The following is a 15571-nucleotide window of genomic DNA, read 5'->3' on the forward strand; positions in this document are numbered from 1 at the left end:
CCAACAAAGATCTTGTAATGGCTTAAATAATATGCAAATAGAATCGAAACAGTTCCACCCCTTTAGTAATGGGAGTCGTTTAAGTCATTGTATTCCTGCATAATAAACCGAAACTGGCACACTCCTCTGCAATGGTGAGTCATTTGTTTTTTACTTTTTTTGGAATTATTTTTGTAAACAGTTGCAGGAAAGCTGACGCGAGACAGTGCGGAACGGTCTCCATTCCTCACCAGGCCAGAAAAATAAGTTAAATATGTTTAGAAGTTTATTTAATGTGTTTTCACAGTGTTTTTAAAATGTGGAGCTTACAGGGTAGCTCCCGCTAGCATTCTTCGAACCATGCCATTCCTGATGTAATTCGAGTGCGTTTATATGGTTATAACAAATGTCATCTCCACAAGGGTTTTATACATTGATGGGATATTGATGTTTGTGTTATGCGGTCCGCTCATTACTACTAAATTCCGCTACCGTAACGCTTTTAGCTTCCAGATAACTTCCGCTCTTCCTGGATTTACGACTACGATTAGAGTCAGACATAAGGTTTGTTTCGTTTCGCTCCAATCTAATAGTGCTATGAGCATTATTACCCATTAGTATGGAACATTAATAATAATTTAAAGGTGATTTTGTTTAACTTTAGGATTAACCGATTTAGTGAACAACCGCTACCCTGAACCTTAGCCTTCCGGAGGTATAATAGCAGTGTTCTAGAAGTTTACTAATTTTACTGAGAAGATCATTCTGTAAAATGTCATTTCATTAAACAACAACCCATTCAGAATGCAACAATTTGCATCCTGAACGGGTTGAAACACATACCAAATGTTCTGAATTAGTTAAGCCACCCATCCATCCGCTTTTCCGGGGTCAAGACGCAGGCCCAAAGGGAGCTTCCCCTGACCACCCAAACCGCTGTTTGCTATAGCCACATTCACCCGACCGCTCTCACTAAAACGCACACATTGATACACCAAGACGCAACTCGGAAGGCAACTTGGGGTTAAGTACCTTGCCCAAGGACACATCGACATGTGGCAAGGGGAAGCTGGAATCAAACCCACAACGTACTGATTGCCAGACGACTACTCAAACTATTCAATTCAATTAAGTTGTATTTATATAGCACCAATTCATGAAACATGTCATCTCGAGGCACGTTACAAAGTCAAAATCAATCAGATTATACAGATTGGTCAAAAATTTCCTATATAAGGGAACCAGTTGATTGTTTCAAAGTCCCGACAAGCAGCATTCACTCCTGAAAAAGCGTAGAGCTACAGGGAGAGTCGTCTGCATTGTCCATGGCTTTGCAGCAATCCCTCATACTGAGCAAGCATGAAGCCACAGTTGAAAGAAAAACCACCCATTAGCGGGAAGGAAAAACCTCCAGCAGAACCGAGCTCAGTATGAACGCTCATCTGCCTCTAAATAAAAATTGAAATGCATTGAACAAGAATAAGTTTGTCAGTTTTCAAGCATGATTTGTATATCTGTACAACTTAACCCTTTATCGCCATTTGTATCATATTTGCTACATAGGTTTCTAGGGACACTTTTCTTTGAACGTGAGCAATATTTACCTCAACAACCTGTTGGATATAATTTGATACATGTATTCTGCACCCTACTGGATTATCATTGCACTGCAGGCACTGAGGGAAGGACATAGTTGTCTGTCTGACTCGCTGACTGAAGGAGGAAACTTGGCTCCAATTCTGGTTGAAGGTGTTTATTTTTCTTCTTCTTGCATAATACATTTTGACAAGATTGTATATTGACTAGAAAGATACTTTGGTTATTGATTTGTTACTTTGAGGTCAACAGAAAATATCGGCTCCTATGTCAACCCTCTCTGTCACACACAAAAGACAAAACTCCATGAGCACACACAGGTGATAATAATCAGGCCATCATCCACACCCAGCCACACACACACACACACACACACACACACACACACACACACACACACACACACACACACACACACACACACACACACACACACACACACACACACACAGACATATATCCAAACAAGCTCACTCCCTCTTGTGACCAGTGCTAAACACATCTATGCCTCTAAAATGCAGACGACTCTCCCTGTGGCTCTATGCTTCTTCAGGTGGAGTGAATGCTGCTTGTCAAGACTTTGATGCAATCAACTGGTTCCCTTATATAGTAAGTTTTTGCCCAATCTGTATAATCTGACCCAGTCTATATAATCTGATTGATTTTGACTTTGTAAAGTGCCTTGAGATGACATGTTTCATGAATTGGTGCTATATAAATCAAATTGAATTGAATTGAATCATATCAACGCTGTCAATGTTTACATTAGAGTCCGAGGTCAGCTTTGTCAGCCATGTTTCTGTTAACAACAGCAGGCTAGCCTCTCTGTAAAGCTTCTGATCTTTCATTAACGCAGATAATTCCTCCACTTTGTTTGCAGGGATCGAAAGTTTCCCATAACAGTAGAAGGAAGCACGGTTCTGTATCTCCTCTTCCAAGTATTTTGGCTTTTCCCAGCTCGTTTACCTTGTTTCTTCCTAAGTAATTAATTCTTCCTACATGGTTATTTCTGGTCAAGTTCCAGGATTCATTGATAGTCAGCGCTAGCAGCTCGTTCGTGGAATAAATAATGGGTCTGCGCTTGTGGCCTCTGTTGTCCCCTTGACCAAATCCCATGTAGAGCAGGTGCTGGTGAAGATTCTCAGTCATCCAGGTCATGGTCATTCCAAAAAAAGGTAAAAAACAAAGCAACTGGACTTGTTTTCCGTAGTTGAAGACGTTTCGCTTCCTCTCCCGGAAGCTTTCTCAATTCAAAAAGTCTGGAGTAATGATGAGTAACAAGCTTTATACCATATACCGGAATGGACCGAAACTGGTCCTCTCCTCGTTACAGAGGAGTGGACCAGTTTCGGTCCATTCCGCTGGCTTAATGGTTTTAACGACCGCCCATTACTAAGGGGTGGTCCTGTTTCGGTTGAATTTGCATGTTATCTAAGCCATTACAGGCCTTTGTTTGGAATGGTATAAAGCTTGTTACTCATCATTACTCCAGACTTTTTGAATTGAGAAAGCTTCCGGGAGAGGAAGCGAAACGTCTTCAACTACGGAAAACAAGTCCAGTTGCTTTGTTTTTTACCTTTTTTTGGCATGTAGAGCAGGATTAACATCAACACAGTCCACAACGCAGTTACGTCAATAATCGAAAAAAAGTGAAAAGAAAAAGAGAAATATACACATCCAACTAGATTAATAGAAGGCCTAAAAGTATAGTAAATTCCGATGGTGTAGAGGTAGCGTGTACCGAGGCCTTAGTCCTCGACACCGCTGACCCAAGGTCCTTGCCCTCAACCCTACCCCCCTCTCCCAAACCCCCTTTCCTGTCAGCCTACTTTGTAAAAAGTTAGCCAGAAATGCTTAACTCCCCCACCACCAAAAAATAATGATTTTTTTAAAAACAGCATAGAAAACCATAGTAAAAAAGCAAAAGAATACAGAGCCACTGTCACTAGCTGCCTGCTCACGTGAGACAGGACAAAAAGTAGTAACAGGAGGCAATAAAGGACATTCCTAAGTGTGCAGACGAAGAAGTGAGTCAAAATATTTTTTTACAAGAATCTGAAAACATGATGGGGATCACACCAAAAAATTATTGTGCTTAGTTGACAATTGACAAAAATCATTTGTTGCAGCCCTACTCACCCGGTTGGACTATCAGGTTAATGATAACGGTTGGGTCAATGTCCAGAATGGAACTCTTCCTGCGACTATTTCCTCCCTGAACGATCCAACACTGATATGTTCCTCTATCAGCAGTCGTCACTTTCTGCAGAACCAAAGACGCGTCTCCATTCTCCACGTCCTGCAGATCCACCCGGTTCTTAAAGGATGGACACGAAGCCTCTTTATCAACCTTCTTGTTCTGGTACAGAATAACATATTCACTAAAATCCAGATCAGCTCTCCTCCACTCTGCAGCTGTAACAGCTTGGTTCTCAGGAGCTCTACATGGCAGAATGACAGTTTCTCCAGATTCAGCTCTGATGATTCCCTGATCTGCAGGAAAGGAAACATCACAGAGGAGATAAGTTAGAGAGGATAAATAATGTCTAATCCTGCTTTAGAAACAGACAGGTTGATTTACACTATTCTAAGTTTTTTGTTATTGTATTAATAGAGGAAACCAGAGCAGAACCATTTTCACATGTCCCAGAAAAGAGAAGAAGCTTCCAGAAGACCAGAAGTCTCTGCTATGCCATTAGAAGCTCTTCTCATTTACCTGATGCTGCTGTCATTCTTTGAGCATCCTTCTTCTCCTTCAAAGAGGGACGTGACACAAAAGATCTGATAAAAATGGGATGCATCTTACCTATGTAATCTATCTGCAATTGGTTGTATTAGATTTAGCTGTTAGTTTTTTTCTCTAAAACATTTTTTAAAAGTTGTTCATGGTCCCTGATTGAACCACTGTGTGCAGGAGAAGGGAGAAGGCAGAGAGGAGCTGCTTTCTCTGGATCTAATCTAAACTACACTGTGCTGAATCAGTGATTATTAGATATTATATATGAAAATATCTAATATCCAACCTATAAAATGTCACTGCGATCAAAGGTCTGAAGTTTTGAGCTATAAGTAAGGAGTTATAAGTAAGATATTTACTGTAAAATCAACCTAAATCATTCTCATTTGACACCTGCGATTGAAGTAACATTCCCTATAAACGATTGGTGCTTCTCATCAACAATGTCTTAGTCACATTTTTCTCCTTTCAAACCTAGAGGTACAGTTCAGAACTACTTTGGTTCAGTCTAGCCCGTGTTTACTTCCTGGTTCCTGAGCCAATCATATTTGAGTCCAGGGTTCCCAACACAACAGTTGCTATTTTATCTTGGCAAAAGAGCAGTAGCCTGCTAATACAGCAGCCATTGAGAGATTTGGACCAAAAACAAAAGGATAATACAACATCATCCTGTGTAAGTAAAAAAAAATCACAACAGCAACACACTGTTTAAAACCAGCATATAGGATTGTTCTGATTGGCTGTTGTACCGATTTAAACCACAAGGTGTCAGTATTACTTAAAGCTCCTTTAAAGTCCCTATCATCGTTCCTGCTGTGGCAAAACCTTCTTAAAGCCTTAAATTTTAACTCTGAAAAGGGAGAGGGAAGGGCAGCACCATCTTCTAGAACAAACATGGCTGAGGCAGAAAATAAAACATCTGAAGTGAGAAGTTTTGAGTCAAAGTAGGGTGTGATGACTGTTTGGCTTTGGGCAGGAGTGGAGGATGATGAGTTTGTTCCTGAACTGAATCTGTTGAATGTGTTCAGTTATTGGCTCTGTAAAGTCTTCCATCAGACCGATCCTCCTTCTGCTTGACGCCTGTGGTCTTCTTCATCCCTGACCACACATCTCTGATACTGTTCTGCTGGAGTTTGCTCTCCAGCTTCTTCCTGTACATCTCTTTTCTCTTATCTTGACTTCAGGTTTCTTCTCTATACTCTTTTTCATCATTCAGCAGCTCCTTTAGCTAACTGGTGATCCATAGTTTGTTCTTGGAGAAGCATCTCTTTGCTCTGGTGGGCATGGTGTTTTCCACACAGACGTTTATATAGTCTGCCACAGCCTCAGTCATGGCACTGATGTCATCTCCATGTGGCTGACACAGTGTTACCTCAGTCTGTTACCCCAAAACAACCCTGAAGGGCTTCCTTTGCTTTCTGTTACCACTTTCTCTGTTCTCTTTACAGCCAGTTGCCTCTGAAATAAAGTTATATTATGAGCAGAGAAAAACAAGCATCTAATTTGCCAGAAGGAGGTTTTGCCTTAGAGATGTAGAAGTCTTTAATATTTGCACAAAATAACCACAGAGTTCTTGTATTCTCTTGATTACTGTATCATTACTGCTTTATTATGGCAATATTATGACTTTGATCTCCTAATTAAAAGTTGTCTAAGCATGGCCCGATCCATGCATTTTAGTTTGCAAAATGTATTTATTTACTGTGGATTTGGAGAAAGCATGAAAAGGAATTAAATTGTTTTTTTTAAAGTTCATTACTAGTTCTAAACATTTACAGTGTTTTGTACCCCTTTTTGGTCTGACTGAATCTCATGCTGAAATATGCAAATTAAGTAATGATGCCATTTATCAATTCTTGGACAGCCCATAGGGACTGTCCTTGCTGAGCAGTTGGCAACAGTGTCTCCTCCTTTAGAACCACACTGAAGGGTGGTTCTAAAGGAACTTTCATCAATACTGTTGCCAACTGTTTAGGTACTTTTCAGGTCGATCTCCCGCTCCATCTTGCACCTTGCTTCATCTGTTTCCCCATTGAAGATTAGTCACACATGAGCTTCCACTAGATTACAATGGATAAAAATATAGTATAAACATAATCTTTAACAGGTCTTTTTTTTTCTCTAAAACTGTTGCACTTAAAATAGATCACGTCCTGGAACTGATTTGCACACATTCTCTGTCATTATTCACCTCATCTTCTGCTATATTTTGGTTAAAATTCATGATATAAAAAAAGGTATCAGTGTAGTTAGATTCAGATGACATATTCACATCAATCAATTCAAATCACTTTATACAGTTCATTTTTTTTTGGTTTTGAGCTTATTTTGTAATTTTAATAATTTTCTGTTTTGTCAGTGTTGATTCTTCTCTTCTACAACATGCCTGTTATTCAAGATAGTGTTTCAGCCTTTTAGTTATACATAAAGTTATTCAAATCATGTTTTCATTGCTCTATTTGTATAAAAACACATTTATTTTGTACTTTTAATTTGTTTGCTTTTGTTCGCAATGTTTATTTGTTTTTTGCCCCTTTGTTTTAATAAAAAAAGTATTGATAATGGTACCAATAAAATACCGGATTGTAAAGGAGTATCATTAAGAGTAGTAGTATTGAGAAATTCTTAGCGACACCCATGCCTACATAGAAGCAGAGATGTTTTAATTCTATTAAAAAGTGAAATAAGCATGTCGTTGCCTTATCATTCAGTTAGTGGGTCAGTACATAAAATTATAATTATATTCTCTCGTAGTATCATACATATACACTGGTGGCCCGTCCACGGTCTACCCCACCTCTCGCTCATTGAACATATTATTCCAGCTAATATGAATTCTGCTACCATCAGTCTTCTGCTTAAACCAGGCAAAGATCCTGTGTTTCCTACCAGCTATCGTCCCATATCCTTAATAAACGTTTAGATAAAGTCACTCCTCTCATAATCTAGCCTGAACAAACTGGGTTCATTAAAGGAAGGCAGTCATCCAAAAACACATGCAGATTACTTAATTTAATAGATTATTCCTACAGTAAAAATATTTAATGCAACATATTGTGTTTAGATGCAGTAAATGCATTTTATAGAGTAAATTGGAAAATTTTATTCACTACTCTACATAGATTTGGTTTTGGAAATGTCTTTATAAATTGGTTATACAGATTCACAACAGCCTGTGTCAGGACAAATAACCAAGCATCCTCCAGCTTTTGTCTCCAGAGACTAGGCAAGGATGCTCGCTTTCCCCCTCACTTTTGCCATTTCTATTGAACCTCTAGCAGCAACAATTAGACAAACTAATGTTGTTAAAGGTATAAAATGCTTAAAAATAGAGCCTAAAATTAGTCTTTAAGTAATGTTCTGTTTTGGGTTATTATTTGGTTAGTGTTATTTTCCTGCCTCTTGGGTTATTTGTGTTCTAGGTTTGTGAGTTCTGTTTAGCCGGTTCATTATTTTATCTGTTTCCTGTATTAGTTCTGCGCTTTGTTCTCATTGTTCTCCTTGGACTCTGGGTTTTTTTCCCCCCAGCTCCTGTCAGTTCTGTATTGCTTCCACCTCTGGTTAATTAGTTTCAATTCCGCTCACCTGTTATCCGTCTATTTAAGCCTCACTCCCTCCTCAGTTAGTTGTCGGGTCATCACATTCACATGCCCTGTTCCTCCTCGTCTGCACTCTGCCTCGGTAAGAGCCCTGACACCTTGAGTCTTTTTTGATTAACCTGTTTCTGTTTATCCTGCCCAGTTTGTTCGCCTGTTCCCGTCAGTTGTTTTTGGATGTCTGCCTTTTTTGGATCCTTTTTCTGTTCATCATTCCCTCAATAAATCCCTTTAAATGAATTTCTGTTTCGGATGATTATCGGGTTCAGTCCCACACCACTCATTACACTTTATGCAGATGATGTATTACTCTTTCTCCAGCACTCAAGTAATTAGATTACTAGAATCTTTCTCAAAAGTCTTAGATTACTCTATAAATTGGTCAAAATCTACAGTACTGCCAATTAATTGCTCTTTGCAGGACTCCCAAGATTTACAACTGCAATTAGGGAGTATTCAATATCTGAGTATAACTGTGTCATCTAAACTGACAGATTTAGTAAAACTAAACCATATCCCACTTTTAAAAAAAGATAGAAGAGGTTCTTGAGAGATGGAAATCACTTCCAATTTCACTTAAAGGAAGGGTAGCTTCAATTAAAATGATGGTCTTACCTAGAATGAATTACTTATTATCAATGATCTCCAACAAACCATCATCCGACTGGTTAAAATCTCTAGACTCTTCTATCTCTAAATTTCTTTGGAAAGATAAACCACCCCGTATCAGCTTAAAGACACTACATAAAACTAAAGACAGAGGGGGACTAGATCTGCCTAACTTCCATAAGTACTACTTGGCAAATAGACTACAATATATCACTAAATGGATAAAGCATAATCCTTTAGACGAGCCCTGGATAGATATAGAACAGAAAATATGCAATACTATCATGATTTCAGATTTGCCGTTTATTAGCTCAAATACAAAACGGCATACATGCTTTAAAAATATCAATATCAGCTCTACTCTGACAGCATGGTGGGAATTTCTTGAAATGACAAAGTCGTCACTTATCCCATGCAGTCGTACACCCATCTGGAACAACCCTGACATCGTACAAAAAATATGATAAACTTTACATACTGGAAGAATAAAGGCATTGAATATGGGGAACACTTATTTGATGGAGCTAAGTTTATCACATTTGATAGATTAAACATACAATATGGTGTTAATAAAAAATAAATTCTTAGTATGTCAACAAATTAAATCTCTAATTAGAAACTAATTTAAGTTTATTAAAGGTGGTTTACACATTCCAACTAATATATTAGTGTTACTAGAATTAAACCCCTCAAAACTACTGTCTAAATTATATGACTAAACTAGATGATTCAATATTGCTTCCGATTATGAAATAGGAAGAGGATTTATTAGTCAACTTTGAACAAAACATCTGGGCTCAGATATGTCTGACAACTTTCAAAATGACTAGAAGCCCAAATTTACAATTAATACAATACAAAATCCTTTACAGAGTACATCATACAGGTCAAAGATTATTCAAGATGGGTCTAATATCTGTCCACAGTGCACAGGCAACAATCCTGAGAATTATATTCATGCGTTATGATTATGCACACCTGTTCAGAGGTTCTGGGATCAGATATGTAAGGACTTGTCAGAGTGTCTGAGTTGTAAAATTTCACCTTCCCTATCGGTTTGCTTGCCTGGTAACTTTGAGGATAGTTCTTTGGAAAATAAAATAGTTTCCATGGTTTTCACTGCCCTACGTATCGCAAAGAAAACTATCCTCATGAATTGGAAAAGCAAAAAAAATCTCAGTATCAATCAGTATAGAGATCTTTTGTTGGATCACATTGCTCTTTAGACAGCATCTGCAACCGTATCAGATCGATCTCTCTGGGCTCCTTTGATGGAGCTGATCAAAGGAGCCCAGGGACTGTGGAGTTAGGGGCTGTGCGATGTGTCCTATGGGCATGGAGGTTGCTTTGAGGGGTGTCTGAGTCTTAGGCTCTGGGGGGGTGCTCGAAATGGGGTGTCCGGTGGGTCTGGCCCCATGGTCTATTGCACAGTCTCTGGTGCCCACGTGCGGTGCTTTTGGGGGGGGGGGGGGTTCCGCGCTGACGGACGTGGGTTGCTGCCCTGGTAGCTGTTTTCCGCTGGGGGGGGGCTGGGGCGGGGTGGGTCTGGGGCTTCGGGTTTCCTGGGGTGTGTCGCCCTTGGGCAGGTGTCCTGCTGGAACCTCGGTGGTTCAGGTTATGTGGGTGTATGCTGCATGAGATGTGGGCCTGTACATGCCCAGGTGTCTGGCCCTACCGGGGCCTCTGGTGTTCTGGGGGGCACTGGGCCTGTTGAGCTATTAGGGGGCATGGACATTACAATCTAATGGCAGATGCTTTCCCCTTAAAGTGGTTTACACTCTGCTATTGGGGGAGAGGAGGGAGGGGAAGTTGGGACGAACCCAGCCAGGGTGTCTTTCATCGAATGTGTGTTGAAAGTTGTTTGAATGGTAGTGTTGGGGTGGGATTACATTTTCAAGTGAGGAGAGGTGCCATGGGGATGTGGCTTTTTGGAGCACTCCGTGTCCAGCCTCGCTATCTCAATCATGGTCTATGTCATCTTTTGGTGCAGATTCCATCTGGGGAGCGGGGTCTGCGTGGTTGGGGTGGGCTGGTTAACCAGAGGGGTTTATAATTTATTAATTTATCTTTTTAGGTTTGGTGGGTGGGTTGGGGGTTGGTGGTGTTGGTCAGTGGTTGGCTCAAGGGCTCTGTCCCTGGCCCCGGGTGGTGCGGCTGGTGGAGCCCCCTTCTCCGGGTGGGTTTTCTGAGAACGGAGGTGCCTATCAGAGTCAGCAGGGGAGCTTGCTCCTTGGGAGAGCATGAGGCTCCTTAGTTCTTTTCTCCCCATCCCCGACTCCTCCCTCTACCTGCTCTAATCACGCTGCCACATATGTAGGACCTTGGGGAGGGGGGCGTTGTGGGAGAGTACCACTTCCAGTTGACATCCCATACCCCAAATTTATTATGCATTTTAGACAATTACATTTACAACATTTTCCCAACACACATATATGTAGGGATCTGTTTGGGGGTAGGGGGGTAAAGACATCTGGGAGGCATTTAGACCTTGAGGGTTCTGGGTAGGTTGCTTGGAGGGGTGCACTGGCACCAGCTACCTACCTATCCACTCCTGGCAGCTGCTTTGTGGGGCCTGGCCCCCCAGGGCTCGGTTGGGGCCCCCTGCTGTAGGGCGGGGCACCCCTGGGGCCTTGGGTCCCATAGCCAGTTCCACCTTAGCGTAGCTGGCTGCCGACAAAGCCTACAGGGTCATCCCCAGGGCCCCTGGGTGGCTTCAGCAATGCGACAGCTGGGGGTTTCCTGGGGGGCGTCTCCACTCTTCCCTCGGTGGGTGCGGCGGATTTTCTGTGTTGGCCCCTCTTGGGCACCTTTACTTTGGGATCCCCTGGGGCCTGCCTCTCTGCTCTGGGGGGAGGGAGGAGGGGGGGGGGGGGAGGGGGTTTGTTGGCTCTTCACAACCACTATTAAGCATTTTCCCCAAGGTTAAACGTTACACACACAAGTGCACTCTCACAAACACCTACAGGTGCTAGGATCCGGCTACTTTCATACTCACCTATATTTTATCTTTAGCTACAACTTTATACATTTCTTAATGATTAATACTGTATATACTTCAGTGATTCTATCAAGGTTTTCCTGTATTGTATCTGTAAGTCTATTGGTTGTGTTGTTCTTTTTACATCTCTCTTTGCAATTAATGAAGCAGACTGATGACGTTTTGCCAACCTTACTCTTTTGTCTCCACTCTCTTTCAGCTTTTCTCCCTTTCTTTTTTTCTTGTCATTAATGTTAGAGAAATGTGAACGTAATAATTTTATTTTATTAAATTAAAGGCATTTGGTTTGTTTATCCTCCTGTCCCTTCTTTGATGTTCGACAATAAAGGCAGAAAGACAGAGGTTGCCCGGCGCAGATAATCCCAGACTGTCAGGGAGTGAAGCTGTCCGTTTGGTTTCCTCTGCTCTCTTTTATAGAAAAGTCTAAACTTGTGTTTGTGTGGTTTACTTTGTAGGATAATAAGGGGTTATTTGTCATAACCCTATCAATTTCTCTCTCCTCTTCTACTTTTTCAATGTAGTGTTCAAATAACATGAATTTTTCCCTACATAGTAAAACTACTTGCATTATTAAAGCGTTGTAAAGCAAGAATTATTGCAAAAGTGATAAAGCTCCACTTGTCAGAACAAAATCTGTTGGGCTCTTTCTGGCTTCAAGACAAGAATTCTTATTGCCACATTGCCAGATAGGACCCTGGAAAAATAAATAATTTCTTGCACTTTATAATCCTGAGCACCTTCAGTCCTCCCTGCACTAAAATGCCACCATGCAGCACAGTGTTGGAGCAACATGGTGGAGAGCATCCCCAGCAGAACAATGTTATGTTGCTAACAGCATTAGAAAGTTATCCGTTACTTCTGAAAGGTGATTCTATTTTGCTGTGTTTTGTCCATTTGAGAAGGGAAAGGAGGGGCTGGGTGGCAGCTTGGAGCAGAGGCTCTCCCCTGGAGAAGGAGGTCTGATTTGCAAAGGGGGCGTGGCTTGCAGAATGAGGCGTGGCTTGTCACACATCTGTTGTGGTCTATACCACTGATCTCTATTTATTCACTGGATTGCTAAATGGCCGTTGGTAGTACACATCGCTGTGAAGCCACCAGCTGCCGTATTGGTATTCCCTATTTTCCTCCAGTAACTAGGGAATACGTGTGCTACAGCATCGAACAACGATCACTTTTTCATATTTTTTATATATATATATATATATATATATATATATATATATATATGAATAACATGTAAAATATTTCAGCACATAATTTCCTAGTACTTGATAGTGTTAGTCCATCAACTGACTGTAAAATTACCTATGAAACGTTTTCACACAGCAAGAAAACTGCTTGTTGTTGCAATCAAATCCTGTGGGGTTCTGTGAGAGTAGGGAGTAGCAAGATGGCGGCCAGTGACTTCAGGTTTTCGGGCCAACCAACAATCCAGTGAATAAATAGAGATCAGTGGTCTACACACAGACCTCAAGCATCATCTAGTGGTGTAACATCGCTTATTGCTCCTTTAATTGTGTGCTTATTAATTTTTTTATTTGTGGAGCATTTATCTCTGCATTCATTTTTGGATATGTCAGAGTTGGTCCTCCATACTTTTCATGCCTCGTGCGAAACAGAAAGTGAATTACATTATTTTTTAGTTGACTAAACTCACCAGTTAAACCAGTATCAGGGGTTAAATACAGCAGTTCTGGTAGTTTATCTACATTCAGCAGGTTACAGATTACCATTTGTTGTGAGATGTAAAGAAACTGTCAGTCACAGTAAAACCTGGTTTACAGTGACTCTCGTCATCTCACATAGAAACATATTATTCCATCTAAATATCAGAGATCAAACTTACCAGCAGAAACAACCATAAAGGAGCTGAAAACCATCACAGTCCAGAAGAGGAGAGCAGTCAGAGAAGCAGCCATTTCAGCCATGAAGGAAGTCAGCAAGTTTAACCAGAGTTTAACAGAATCCTCTGAGGAACAGCACAGAACCAATTAAACTTTAACATTAAACTCTGTTAAGTTTCCATCAGGGTTAGACGTGATCTCTGGCTCTGATTTAGGAAGAATAAGTTTCTGGTGGAGAGAAACCGAGGAGAAGGTGGATTTTTCTTTAAAAACAATGCACAAAACAGCCATGTTACTGTTTCACCGTGCCGTGTCTACGGTGAAGCACCCTCGGTGGACCCAGTTCGTTTTACCCAGTCAGGCGACCCCCACTTACTTATTACCTTGAATGTAGGACGCATAAAACAGACAAGTATGCTTTTAGTTATATTTTATCTAGGTAAAGACAGAGAAATAGTTACAGTCACACCAGCGCTGATGGGCCCCTGATCGGCAGGAGGCCTCGAGTGCTCATCACACAAACATTATAAAGGGATCTCGGGACACACCCATACAAGGGCGGTACACATCCAAACTGTGACATCAGCAGGGAAGCTGCGTCACCTCCAGGGTGGTATCTGATAGATATGTGCCAATCTTTTGGGTCAGTGCCATCTAAGTGTGCCATGCAGTTCTGGGATAAACAGCTCGTTCCACTTGACCTTGTTGATATCCTAACAGCCATAAACAAACTTTCAGGATAAAATTATCTACCGTTTGTAGCGTTATTTTTAAAATCTGCATCAGTCCAACTGTAGTTAAACGTCTCTATTAAACAACCGCGTGTTGGACTCTAAACATCATCAGGCCCTTTGATGTCATTGTTACCGTTATAGTCAGTTACATACCACTGGTTTCCTGCCCAATATCTGCATCAACCAGCACGCTGGTATCCGATCCAGCTCCTCCTCCTTTAAAAGCCGTCAGAGATCTTTCTGCAACAAGTACATAAACATGGACAACACCCTAATATCTGATTACAGAAGCCAGTGCGCATGTCTTGGTGCTGCACTTCTTAAAAATCACATGATTTTCACACAGCCTGAATTTGCAAAGAAACTGAAACCAAAAGTAGCTCTTCTTCTAGTACGACGTTAAAGGCAGATGCAGCAGAGGAAGGCAATGTCAGCGTTCTGTTGAGGATCCCCGAGGAGGTTTATTCAAGAATCATACTCCATGATGTTTATCCAATTTTCACACAGTTTGATGTGATATGACATTTAAATAAATCTATCCGTTGTCTTCCGCTTATCCGGGGTCGGGTCGTGTGGGTAGCAGCTTCAGTAGGGAGGCCCAGACGTCCCTCTCCCCAGCCACTTAGGCCAGCTCCTCCGGGGGAATCCCAAGGCATTCCCAGACCAGCCGAGAGACAAAGTCCCTCCAGCGTGTCCTGGGTCTTTCCCTGGGCCTCTTACCGGTGCGACGTGCCTGGAACACCTCACCAGGGAGGCGTCCAGGAGGCATCCTGACCAGATGCCCGAGCCACCTCAACTGGCTCCTCTGGACGTGGAGAAGCAGTGGCTCTACTTTGAGTCCTCCCCAGATGACTGAGCTCCTCACCCTATCTCTAAAGGAGAGCCCAGACACACTAAAGAGAAAACTTATTTTGGCCGCTTGTATCCGGGATCTCGTTCTTTCGGTCACGACCCAAAGTTTGTGACCATAGATGAGGGTAGGAACGTAGATCAACCGGTAAATCGAGAGCTTCTCCTTTTGGCTCAGCTCTCTCTTCACCACAACGGATCGGTACAGCGCCCACTTCACAGCAGACGCTGCACCAATCCGCCTGTCGATCTCCCGCTCCATCTTCCCATCATTCGTGACCAAGACTCCAAGATTCTTGAACTCCTTCACTAGGGACAGCACATCCTCCCCAACCCGGAGGAGGCACTCTACCCTTTTCCGATTCAAGACCATGGTCTCGGATTTGGAGGCACTAATTCTCATCCCGGCCACTCCGCACTCAGCTGCGAACTGCTCTAGTGAGAGCTGTAGATCACGCCCTGATGAAGCCAATAGGACCACGTCATCGGCGAATAGCAGAGACGCAATCCTAAGGCCACCAAAATGGATCCCCTAAACACCTTGGCTGCACCTAGAAATTCTGTCCATAAAAGTTATGAACAGAATCGGTGACAAAGGGAACTCTAACCGGAAAGGAGTCCGACTTACT

At 41.8% G+C, this 15571-nt stretch overlaps 1 protein-coding gene across 1 annotated transcript in view; it reads right to left on the minus strand.

Moving 5' to 3' along the window:
- LOC105923632 overlaps positions 1 to 15571 on the minus strand; it is an 869484-nt gene that overhangs the window by 767229 nt on the left and 86684 nt on the right. The window contains exons 9-10 of the mRNA XM_036132247.1: positions 13362 to 13484; positions 3715 to 4068 (exon numbers count right to left, since the gene is read on the minus strand). Of these exons, the coding sequence (XP_035988140.1) occupies positions 3715 to 4068; positions 13362 to 13484 (477 nt within the window). The remainder of the gene's footprint in view (positions 1 to 3714; positions 4069 to 13361; positions 13485 to 15571) is intronic.

This window comes from Fundulus heteroclitus, unplaced genomic scaffold, assembly GCF_011125445.2.
Source record: "Fundulus heteroclitus isolate FHET01 unplaced genomic scaffold, MU-UCD_Fhet_4.1 scaffold_49, whole genome shotgun sequence".
NCBI lineage: Eukaryota > Metazoa > Chordata > Actinopteri > Cyprinodontiformes > Fundulidae > Fundulus > Fundulus heteroclitus.